The sequence below is a fragment of the Mus caroli genome, chromosome 7 (genome assembly GCF_900094665.2).
Source record: "Mus caroli chromosome 7, CAROLI_EIJ_v1.1, whole genome shotgun sequence".
Taxonomy (NCBI): Eukaryota; Metazoa; Chordata; class Mammalia; order Rodentia; family Muridae; genus Mus; species Mus caroli.
In genome coordinates this window covers 1,745,129-1,757,252 of record NC_034576.1, presented here as the reverse complement: position 1 = coordinate 1,757,252, position 12,124 = coordinate 1,745,129, and the positions used below count along the sequence as shown (strand labels likewise).

The 12,124-nt window shown below is 47.5% G+C and overlaps 1 protein-coding gene across 2 annotated transcripts in view; it reads right to left on the bottom strand.

The window, feature by feature from the left end:
- Positions 1 to 126: 126 nt before the first annotated feature.
- U2af2 (U2 small nuclear RNA auxiliary factor 2) overlaps positions 127 to 12,124 on the bottom strand; it is an 18,082-nt gene continuing 6,084 nt past the window's right edge. The window contains exons 5-12 of one of the 2 annotated variants that reach the window (XM_021166459.2): positions 11,925 to 12,076; positions 10,550 to 10,666; positions 9,608 to 9,746; positions 5,417 to 5,496; positions 5,220 to 5,342; positions 4,822 to 4,920; positions 4,345 to 4,593; positions 127 to 883 (exon numbers count right to left, since the gene is read on the bottom strand). In XM_021166459.2, the coding sequence (XP_021022118.1) occupies positions 749 to 883; positions 4,345 to 4,593; positions 4,822 to 4,920; positions 5,220 to 5,342; positions 5,417 to 5,496; positions 9,608 to 9,746; positions 10,550 to 10,666; positions 11,925 to 12,076 (1,094 nt within the window). In that variant the 3' untranslated portion in view covers positions 127 to 748. The remainder of the gene's footprint in view (positions 884 to 4,344; positions 4,594 to 4,821; positions 4,921 to 5,219; positions 5,343 to 5,416; positions 5,497 to 9,607; positions 9,747 to 10,549; positions 10,667 to 11,924; positions 12,077 to 12,124) is intronic. The other variant, XM_021166460.2, reaches the window with a different exon arrangement.

Sequence of the window (12,124 nt, the reverse complement as noted above, 5' to 3'; positions counted from 1 at the left end):
AGCCTTGAAGCCTCCACTTTGGTTACCCCCGAGGGACCCTCAGGCCTGCCTCCTTCCCTGGGTGCCACCCTCCACACCCTCAGCCGAAAGAGATGGGCGGACACACTGGACACAGATGGGGATCCATAAAGTAAAATACAACAAAATGTTTAATGAGCAAATTCGTATTAGCAAATATGAAACTGCCACAGAGAGGGGGAGCGGGACAGAGACCACGGGTTGAGTCAGGAAGACTAAGGAGAAGAACCAACTACTTAAGAAACCAGGGCGGAGAACAGGAAGGACCAGAAGCCAAAGGACGGGAGCTGTGGTCCTGCAGAGGGAGAGGGCGGGGCACTGAGGGCCAGACAACAAAATTCAAAATAGTTTGGCCATAAAATATAAACACGCTATGTTCCTACCATGGGGGAAGAGAGGAGGAAAGGGGTGTAAGGGATAAGAGGCTGTTTGGGAAGGGGCTGTGGAGGTCCTACCCGCCCTGCTGTGCACACAGTCCCCATCCCAGTCCGTTCCCTCTGTGTCTGTGTGGGTGCATGTGTCTGTGTGGGCCTGTGTGCACTTGCCCAGTCCCCTTCCTGCCCTAGCCCCCCACCCCCCACCCCCCTTAATTGCTGCCATTCCAGTTGCTGCCGGCTGTCATTCGGCTGTCACTCCTCTGCCCATCTTCTTCAAGAGGGGGGAAAGGAGGAGGGGACAGGTGGGGGGAAAGTCCCCAGCCAGCCCTGCCCCCACCCTCCCCCAGCCACCTCTACCAGAAGTCCCGACGGTGGTAAGAATCAGGGTCACAGTATTTTGTGACCACCACTCTGTTGGCGAACTTGCGACCGGTTAGACCCTGCATGGCTTTCTGGCAGTCAAACACAGAGGTGAACTCCACAAAGATCTGTAGGAACAAGAGGTAGATCTGTGAACAAGATTGGCTCCTGGCATCTATTCAGCATTCATTTAAGTACAGAATCACCACAGGAAATGAGAGAACACCTCACCACACTGCACCGAGTGCTTCAGTTCAGTATGAGGGTGTTTACCCAAACGTTCTCCAGTACCCAAGAACAAGGCACAGAAGAGAGACATCACAGAAATGAAGAAAACCAGACAGGCCTGAGTCACTCAAGTACACGGGGCAGTGGCCAGAGGCAAGACCCCAGAGGAGAGAAGGGGTCACTTCTGCATCATGCACCCTACAGAGTGCTCCCCAAGTCACAACTGTCATGTTCTCCCCACAGACAGTGGGTAAAGGAAAGCTCAGAAATTAGGACTCAAGCTCAACCTGAATTAAAACAGGTTCATCTATCCATGTTGACAAGCCTGCTTGAACCACTCAATCACCTTAAAGGAAATGATTACAACAAAGGTACCCTAACATGGGAACTGCATGACTACCACCCTACTTTAACAAACCAGTTGACTTCAGAAGAGAGTGAAGAGAATATGAGATAAAACTGATAGAAACTTTATGGGGCCAGCAAAATGGCTCTACAATTCTGACATCCTGCATTCAACCCTGTCAGTTTTGGAAAGGCCTGACTCCTTTCCCAAAAAATTGTCCTGTGCTTGCACAAAAACAAAAATAAATGAGTTAAAAATCTGTTAAAAGGGGCTGGAGAGATAGAGGGCTCAACAGTTAAGAGCACTGACTGCTCTTCCAGCGGTTCTGAGTTCAATTCACAGCAACCACATAGTGGCTCACAACCATCTCTAATGAGCTCTTCAGGCGGGTCTGGGAGTGACAGTATACTCACATACATTAAATAAATAAATATTTTTTTAAAATCTGTTAAAAAGAAACTGCAACCAAATTCAGGATTTGGACCTTACTGAAACAAGACATTTTAGAGATAGTAACATTAAACAAAACTTAGGTAGTCTAGACACCAAGGAATTAAATGAAGACTGTTTTGCTATAATAATAGCATTCTTTAAAAAAAACAAAAAAAAACCAAGGTTATGGGTCTAGCACGCTGGTTCTGGAGACAGAGTACGGCCCAGGGCCCAGGAGATAATAAGCACTGTCTGTTAACACAGAAGTGTAGCACCTACGCTACCCAAAACACTCCATCTACTCCAAAATGTCAATGATTGAGAAATACAGCTAAATTTCTAAGATGAACTCTCAAACAAGCTTTAAGTACTCACTACATAATCCAGGCGTGAGGATACACATCTGCAATTAGCAGGGAGGCTAAGGCAAGATGACTAGCCCAAGAAACAAAACCACCACCCCAAATATTGATAACTTAAAGCTGGATAATATACACTAAACATCAGCACCAATCTCATATACTTTTAGAAGTTTAAGAATAGAACAAAGGTTAATATGGTAGCTAAGTGACACGAGTTCAAAGCTAGCCAAGCTGAGGCAGCATAGTAAAACCCCATCTCAAATGAAAATCAATACACTTTCTCCCCCAACAAAAAGTTAGCCGCTCAAGAGGCCAGTCTGTGCGTTCAGAGATCCTGTATTTACTCAATCCCATTTAAGGCAGGCTTCCATTAAGGTGCCAGCCTGAGTCAGAACAAGAGTGGCATATCAAATATCGGCAAAGAAGCAGTCAAGGGGCTTTTTTAGCCAGATAGTCTTCTTCCTTTTGACTACTGCACCAGACCTCTGCTGCATTCCCAAGATTCATTTGAAACCTGCCCAGCCTCCCCATGTCTGAGTTTCTATCAATCCTCACCCACTTGGGAGTTCCCATCTACCCAGCTAACTGCCTTCCTAGCTGACTCTATTAGGATATCTAAGTAACCTCAGAGGCAGTAGGCCATCTTTAGATGGCTCCACCTCACCTGACACTCAGGTCCTGAGCCTTTCTCCTCCCCATCTCCACAAACTCATCCATTTCTCATTGCCCATTATAGTCACCACATCACTATGGACACAGAGGTATTCTGAATGTCACTGGGCAATTTCACCACTTCAAGTTTTATGGGGCATACAAACTGTACGTTGTCACTAGATAATTATCACCTTGACTAAACAGTTTTATCTCCCAGCACAAGACATACTTTAAAGCAAACCACCATCTTTCTCTTATATTAATACAAGAAACCCCATGGATCACCTGACTCATGACTCGGCACTCTCCATACATTTATCAAAGTAGCTAGCATTACATCAGCTTTTTTCTATCTGTGAAGCTCCACTCCTCTACAAGAAAACCCTAGGCTTCTTCCTCAAGTTCTTAAGGACCTCCATAATTCTCTTGCAAAATTGGCCTCTTCTCTCAAATCCTGCTCATGGTCCTTTCAGCCATAACAAGAGTTCCTAAAAACCAATGGCTGAACATCCTGGCCTCATCTCATTCATACTCCTACAATGCAGCAATTAGCTCTACAGGGGCAAAAGCAAGTCCCCACCCCCAGCCACACACACAGCAATCCTACCTAAGGTCTCTGCTTTCTGTCCATCTCCCTAGGACAGACCTAGGCACCTATCTAAAACCAGAACTTGGGCCTATGGAAGTGGCTCAGTGATAAAGCACTTGCTTAGTTAGCTACAATAAGGCCATGAATTCTATCTTTAGTATCAGAAAGAAAAACAAAGGCATGTAGCCACTCTGATAGCCACCCTTTTCTGCTACTGCCCGACACAGCACCCTAGCAAAGTGTCCCCGCTGTTTGTGGGTAAGAGCTCTATTCACAGCCAAATCTTCTACTGGCAGAATAACACCACCAGCAAACCCTCAGCAGCACCTTCCAAGGTGGACATGCAAAGCTTATCTAAACCTACCACAGTGTAGAGGTGGTAACTCAGTAGCCTCTGAAATCTAGACCACAAACATGTGATGCCTAGCTGTGTGTGGCTTGTCATCTTTGTACCATACTCTAAGAAGAGGTTCAGAAGCCAGTGAAAGAAGAACACAGATGCAGCCTCAAGGCACGTAGATAGTAAGGAAACTGTATGTGGTAACATCTTACCAACAAAAAAAGGCAAAGCTAAGCCGGGCGTGGTGGCGCACGCCTTTAATCCCAGCACTTGGGAGGCAGAGGCAGGCGGATTTCTGAGTTAGAGGCCAGCCTGGTGAGTTCCAGGACAGCCAGGGCTACACAGAGAAACCCTGTCTCGAAACCCCCCCCCCCAAAAAAGCAAAGCTACTCGCTAAAGGATCCCACATAAGAAGACAAAAACTAAGTTTTGAACTTACATACATAATATATATACACACACACACACATACAGCATCAATATATAGAAACCAATTTCTCCACTATAGGCCCCAAGACCCCAGGAGACCTTGGATCCTCTCAGGGTCCTCTGCGTCACCCTTGTTCAGAACTAGACAGGTACTGAGAGAGACAGGGTGCTAAGGGGTGTGTACACAAAAGATAAAAGGGCACCCTGACCTTTCCACAGCCAGGCACCTCGACGCCGTCCACGGGGCGGGGAATTTCAATGGATTTGACCAGCCCATACTTGCTGCACTCGTCTCGTACGTCCTCTACAATCTCCTCATACTCCTCATCGTCCAGCAGCTCCTCAGGCAGCACCATGTTCATGAGGCACAGGACCTCAGTTGGGTGACCGCCCATCTGCACCTGAGAGCTCATCAGGCCAGGCACTTGAAGGGTCACAGGTGTCTGATTGATGGTACTCTGTGAGGTCAGGGAGAACAGATCTGTCACAAAATGGCTCAAACTAGCCTCCCTCCATTCAAGCCTGTGCCTCTTACACCCAACTAGTGGGGCCATTCCTCTACTTAAACACTTATGAACCCAGTGCCCAAATCCCCTCCCATGAAAACTGGGACAGAACTCAAGAAAACCTACCCATCCAACCCTTCCCACCCCCAGGGTCCCTCTAGCCAATGGAAGATGACGTGCCGGGAGGCTCACCAGCGTGGCATTCTTGGCTCCCACACTCGCCCTCTGGACAAGCAGCTTCTTGTCCCCTAGCTGCATCCCATTCAGCCCCGCAATGGCCTATGGTCAGAGGACAAAGGGTGGAAAGGGTGCAGAAAAGGAACAGGTCAGGAACCAAAGGCCAGCACTTCTCACCAAAGAACCAGGCATTGATGGGGAAAGAATGGAAGGCAAAGGGCTTTTAAGTTTGGAAAGAGGCAAAACCAAGGGAAAAGGAATGAGTCCCCACAAGGCTTTGCTTAAGACTAAACACCCTGCGCCCCACCCCACCCCACCCCTTAGCCCGAGGAAAGCATACCTAAGGTTAGAAATAAGAGTAGGGCTAAGGGCAGATGGAGTGAGCAGCTACTCAGACTCACCTGATCTGTGACGTTGATGTCCACGTACTCACAGAAGGCATAGCCCTTGGAGAGCCCTGTGGCACTATCCTTGACCAAGTTGAAGGCCTTGAGAGGCCCAAAGGATGTCAGCAGCTCTTTTACCTACAAAGGGCCAAAAATTCATCAGGGTTTGGTCAGGCTGACAAGGGTAGCTAGCAAAAGAGCAGAGGATTTACCTGATCATCATTTAGGTAATTGGGCAAACCCCCGATGAACAGCTTGTGGGCAGAATCTGGAACTACAGTGGATACAACTCCTAAAGACAAAAATGTATAAAGACTTCAATTCCAATACAAAGTAATTTCCCAACATCCAGGAAGAAAGCTGTGATGGGTGACACTTGGGAGACTAAGGCAGAAGAATCAGTCTCAAAAAAAAAAAAAAATCTACCATGGATTCACAGGTCCTATCCTACTTAAGATACCAGGTAAAGGTGGGAGGAAGCCACACTAAATCCCCTTATTCTGACAAGTATACAAGCATAGGCCAGCCAACAACTGAACATGAAACATTCCCGAGGAACTGACAACCACCCACCAACATCTCACCCCATTCGGTTGTTCAGTCCTTTGCCCTGTATCCATAAGCCCCTCCAAGGGTGACCTGCATTCTGAGGTAATGTGACAAGGAGCTGAGAGGCTGCTCAGAGTCTCAGAACATGCCTCAGTGTTGACTGCCACTGTAGTGATGACTAATGGTCAACTCTTCGAAGCTGTGTTCAGGATCCATTAAAGCTCTAATATAACTACATGGTGCTATCACCTGAGGGAGTCTGCACCACTTCTCTCTCTACTCAACTCACATAGAAGTGATGGCCAGATGTTTCTTAATTAGCACACCCCACAAGCTTCACCAATATTAGCATTTAATTCTTAGAGTGAGTATCAGACCCCTGCATCAGTCTGGCTACTCTGTAGCCTCCCCCTTTTCAGCTCTCCCCCATGCTAAGTGCAGTGGTCCATCCTAATGTACAAAAGCATCAAGATAATAAATGGACACACCCCAGAACCTGAGTCACTGTGCCCCATCCATCTTCTAGGCTGTCGTCTGCCCCACTACAACTCTTTAGCCCCAAAGAACTACAAGCATCAATTCAGCTATTTCTATCAGAAGTGCACCCCAGCCGGGCAGTGGTGGCGCATGCCTTTAATCCCAGCACTTGGGAGGCAGAGGCAGGCGGATTTCTGAGTTCAAGGCCAGCCTGGTCTACAAAGTGAGTGCCAGGACNAGAGGCAGGCGGATTTCTGAGTTCAAGGCCAGCCTGGTCTACAAAGTGAGTGCCAGGACAGCCAGGGCTACACAGAGAAACCCTGTCTTGAAAAAACAAAAAAAAAAAAAAACAAACAAACAAAAAAAAGAAGTGCACCCCAGTAGTTAAGTCATCTAGACTGTGCAACAGACCTAAGTTACAGTGCAACTATGACACACAGAAGCATTGACAGCCAGGCTATGTCCAGTACTGCCATAAGCCAGAGGACAACCACTTTAAAAATCTATCTGGGGCTGAAGAGCTGGCTCAGCACTTAACAGTACTTGCTGCTCTTCCAGGGGGCCCAGGTTCAGTTTCCCAGCACCCACAGGAGGACTCACAACCACTCCTAACTCCAGCTCCAGGGAATTCGACACTCTCCTCTGATGTCCTTAGACACCAGGCATCCAAACAGTATATACTTATATGCAGGCAAAAGACTCATACCTTAGGTACAATAGCCCTAGCTTAAAGCAAAAGAAGTAAAGTTCTAAGAGTAGGAAAAGGGTGACTTCAACAGAGCTTTTTCTAAAGCAGCTCAGCAGGCTTGACTCTGCACCAGTCTCTGACAAGTAAGCAGCAAGGCAGCAGCTGGACCACAAGCCCAATCTGGTAATCACTGTGACTTATCACTTCTCTCTCAGAGGGACAACAAGGTAGGACCCAAGCCAGTTGTCCTGACTTCAATTCTTTGCTGTCTACACCTAGAGAAAAAGGGAGACCACCACACCACAAACAGGAGACATACTGAAGCATTCTGCTACACTTAATCCAGGGATACGAGGTGCTAACACTGGTGACTAAGAAGAACAACTTCACTTCAGCTTCCACTACAGGTGATGTCAGTGTAAGTTATCAGTCCATACTCTCTCCCCAGAGAGAACGTCAGCCTTCCAATTTACAAATCTTTTAACTCTATCATCACTACTTATTGAATTTCATCAAATGCTTTTCCTCTCTAGTTTATTTAGTGACCTTTGTTTTCCTCCTCTGGAAGTGGAAGTTGAAAAAACAAGACAGAGGACCTAAAGGCAGAATTCCACTTGTTGCTGCCTCCTCCAAAGTGTTAATTTTGTGCAGAAGCACAGGCAGAGCTGGAGAGCCAGGTCTTCAGACAGGCACATCCCAAAGAGACACAACACAGGACTGATCTTCCTATTGTTTAATCCCAGCAATGTAGAGACTCCCTGTGAAAGAGGCCTGTCACTTAACAGCATGGCCCAAAGCAACTATGCCTGTTATCTACATGTTCTCAGTAGAAAGTTTAACATGAAAGAATACAGAGAAAAGCTGAGCTAGGACTCCTTCTAGGCCAACCTGTGCAGCCCAGAAAACCTATGAATTTCGTGATCATGAACAATTATTATTCATCACTCCTGGCTTTCCTCCTCTGTAAAGTGACAATTCCACCCACTACAAAGGACATGTGATGTGGCACATGCTTGTGATCTCAATACTGGGGGCAGAAAATCAAGTTGAGAGGCCAGTCTAAGATACAGTTATAACATGTGTCAAAAAACTACAGCTAGGCCTGCTGGTACAAGCTTATAATCCAACTATGCAGGAAGATCCAAAGTTCAAGGCCTCCCTGGGAAACACAGAGAAACCCTGCCTCAAACTACTAGTAAAAAGATTGAGAGTATCACCATGTGGCAAGCCATCTGCTTAGCATGTGCAAGGCTCTAAGTTCAATTCCTAATACCACAATGATACTAGTAATACAAGTAAGTAATATAAAAGGAATGACACTGTGCCAAAATTTATCTGTAAAAACAAGCAGTGGGCCACAACTGACTTCCAAGTCACAATTAGCTGAGTGAAGGCTAAAAGAAGATTCAGGAACAGGCAATACCTGGTATGCCACACTGTCAGTAAAACCAGCAGGTGGCTGTCTATTCAAGGAATTAAAGAGCAATCCAAACAATGAATTTAGTGCCAAGAGATACAAAAAAGATGTTCTATCTACAGCTTCACCTGAAAGTCAGTAAGCAAGGAGGACCTAGTGGCACAGGTCTATAATACCAACTACCCAGGCAGCTGGGGGAAGGAGGCCCCCAAGTTACAGGCCTGTCTAGGCAAACTTAGTGAGACCCTACCTCAAAATGAGAACTTAAAAAGGGGCTTGGGATTCAGGTTAGACATTCAGTGCTTTCCTGACAAGGACTGGAGTTCAATCCCCAGTACCACTGTGAATCTTCTCTAAGCAATACTTTCAAGAGCATGTTAGCTTTAGACTCAAGTATGTGACCAGAACTTGCAATAAGAAAGCATTTGGTAGCAGACCCTAACCCCAAGTCCTACACTACCAGAAATGTGCTCCTTCCTCTACAGTGAAGGGGTGACTTGACCTGGTTCCAGTGGGCACCCTCTGATGCTGAGCCCACATTCATTCCAATCAGCCTCAGACCTGGGCCTCACTAACTTAGCTGGACTCCAGCACCAGTGCTTCCTGAAGCTCAGTAGGGGATCATACAGCCTACATATCCCAACCCATGTCCCACCTCACCTGCCAAAGGAAAGGTCAGCAAACTACAGCTTACAGGATGACATACCTTTAAACACTGAAAGATTAGTGCAGAATTTGGTGGGGGGGATCACAAAAAATCCAAATTTCTAATGACCCTGTCTGTAGTTTAAACACTAAAGATCTATCGTGACCTACCAATCAGAGATTATACTATATACAATTATAGGAAACAGTAAAGAACACATGCCAAAGACATGGAATCAGTGAACACTAACATGCTAGGGCCACACACCAGAACCATGCAAAGATGTGTTGATATGTACTGACAAATACATAACATACACAACACATCAAGCCCTAAAATCCCAGGGCTAAGGGGACAAGGTAAGAACAATGCCCAGACTGCAAGTCCCACACTTTCCAGAACACCTCTGATCTGGACCTGGCTCTGACATTTACAAGCTAAGCTAAACTTCAAGTTCGCAGATCACAGCTCACCACCTCAAAGGCCCAGGACACCTGCCAAGCTAGAAGAACATCCCATCCACAGCGCGCACACACTAGCTCCAAAGCTAGCTGGACTAATTACAGGAACCTGGGTTGAGGAAACAGTGACTCCCCATACCACCCATCCAACAAATTCCCACTCACCAGGCACATAAACAGAGGGATTCTCTGACATGCCAGGCAGTGGCTGATAGTCATGAGGCCTTCGAATCTTCAATGACTGGCCCTGGAAGATGATGCCATCAAAGGCCATGGCCTGGGTTGTCTCATCCACTGACCGGAACTGAAGGAAGAGAAACAACAGAACTAAGGGGTAGGTTGGGACTAGACCAGCCCCCAAGACTCTTAACTCTCCTCCCACTTATATAAACAAAGATAGTACCAAATCCATAATGAACAATGGGAACAAGCACTACCAGATTGCTTCTAGAAGCTCACACTCTAGAAAGCAAGTATCCTCGCACCCAACAGATAACAAGCACACCATCATAAACTCTGACAATGTTGGAAAGGACCAACTGCTGAGAAGCCAGCATAGTAAAGTTAGGTCAACCAAGTTACGTGGCAATGACAGCCCAGGCTTTCTGATGAAGTGACATTAGTCTCCAACAGTACAAATCAAAGTGGACTCTGATGGGCAAGTGCAGACTGAAGAGGGAACACTCAAAAACCTCTTCAGCAGCCTTGATCATGCCAACACCCCCCACTGTTTTTTATGAGTATGACCCGAGTTGAGCTAGGTCTTTACAGACAGTTGGAAAGTAAGTAACTGCCCAAACGTAACATAAACATGTAGAGTAAACTGCCTCAGCCTAGGCCCCAAATAGGTAGAAACATATTGAGCCCTCTGGAAGATCAATGTAGCCTGAGCAGAGTGGACTGGGCCAGAATAGTCTCAAAAACCAACAAAGCAGGAAGAAGCCACAAAGACCTCCCAGTGAGGTAGAACATAGGAAGGCATAAGGTAGGACGGGACTACAGAACTACTCCAGCAGCCAAATGGAAAATGAGCTGCAAAGAAAGCAGTCAGAGTAGGCAGCACAGACCATCCCTACTATCCCTTACCCTTATCACTGGAAAACTCACCTCCAAAAAGGCAAAATTCTTGTCTTGATTTATCTGCACAGCCAAGACTGGGTTGCCAGGGGCCTGAGTCAACCCCCCTAAGCGCATCTGGGCATTGAAGAAGTCCATCATAGCCTCCTGCAGAGGGAATAGGAGACAGGGAAGGGCGGGGAGGGAGGTGGAGAGAGGAGGGGGAAGGGTGAGAGAGGGAGACACAGAGGGGTTTGGGGGTAAGGGGAGAGGAATGGGGGAAGGGAGAACGGGGAGGGAAAGGGACAGTGGAATATGGGTCAGGGGTGTAGAGGTCAATAGTAGGAAAAAATGCAGGAGGAAAATGAGAAAACAGAGAAGAAGCAATACCAAAGGACAGGAGACAGGGAGCAAATGGGCCAGACAGGAGGACAGGCATGAGGAATGAGCCATGGAGCCCAAAAAGTTAGGAAAAGTTATTCAAGAAAAGATGAAAGGATATGACAGCAAGAGGAAAAAAACAAAAAACAAAAACATGATGACACAAGGAAGAAACGCCCAGTGCAAACAAGGCAGGAAAGGGTAGGAGAGCAACAGGCAGGAAGAGAAAGACAAGCAAAGGGATAGGAAGGGTGCCCAGAGAGGCAGAACAAGTAGAGTACAGGGGCAGGGAGGGATGGAGGAGCAAGGGAAGAAGGGGTAGGGCGGGAGGGGAGGAGAAAAGAGTGATGTGGAGGGATCTGGCCCTGGAGTCCGGGGGCTGGTTTATCAAATGTAGCAAAGTGCAGGTTGAGAAAGTCAGAATGGACCTTACTTGCCTTCAACGATGGTAGCAAACTTTTTGTTGCTACGAGGGATCTCAGCCCCACAATATTTCACTTTAAAGAGAAATGGAAACAACTCTTTGATCTCGGGATTCTCAGGGGATGCCACGGGAAGGGGTGGGGGAGAGGGATGGGGGAGAGGAGCGGTGGGGAAGGTGGGGGAGGTCAGGACTACCAAAAACAAAAGAACAGCGACCATGGGAGGGATGTGGGGAAAAGGATATGGATAGACGGCAGAAAAGGAGAGCATGTCAGAAAACTGTAGGGACGTGCGTCTGTTTGTACGTGTGTTGAGTCTCCCTCTCTGTCTCTCTCCAACACGTAGGTACAATATGTAGGTGGGTACGTTATGTGTGTGTTTGATCCCTGGGTTGCTGGAGGAGGTTGGGGAAAGGGAGACGGGAGAGGGGAAGAGGAGGGAGGGAGGGGCCACCCCCAGCCCGGCCCCTGGCTGGCTCAACTCCATCCGTCCGTCTGGGAGGGGGCCGGGGGGTCTTGCAGGAACAGAGTCTGACGCGTGCAGGTTGGGGAAAGGGAATGGAGGGTGGGGAGGCACAGGGTAGGGAAACAGGGAGAGGGCAGGGGCAGGAGGAGGGCAGTACCTCAGTAATGCCAAAAGGGATGTTGCCCACGTAGAGACGTCTGGCCTGTCTGGTCATCTGGCTCCCAACCACAGGCACTGGCGTTGGGGTCACAGCCAGACCATCAGGAGTCATGGTCGGGAGAAGGGCAGTGGCTGGAATCTGACCCGCAGCTTCAAGAGAGGTATAGAGTAAAAACCATCAGCAACCCTAAAACCAGG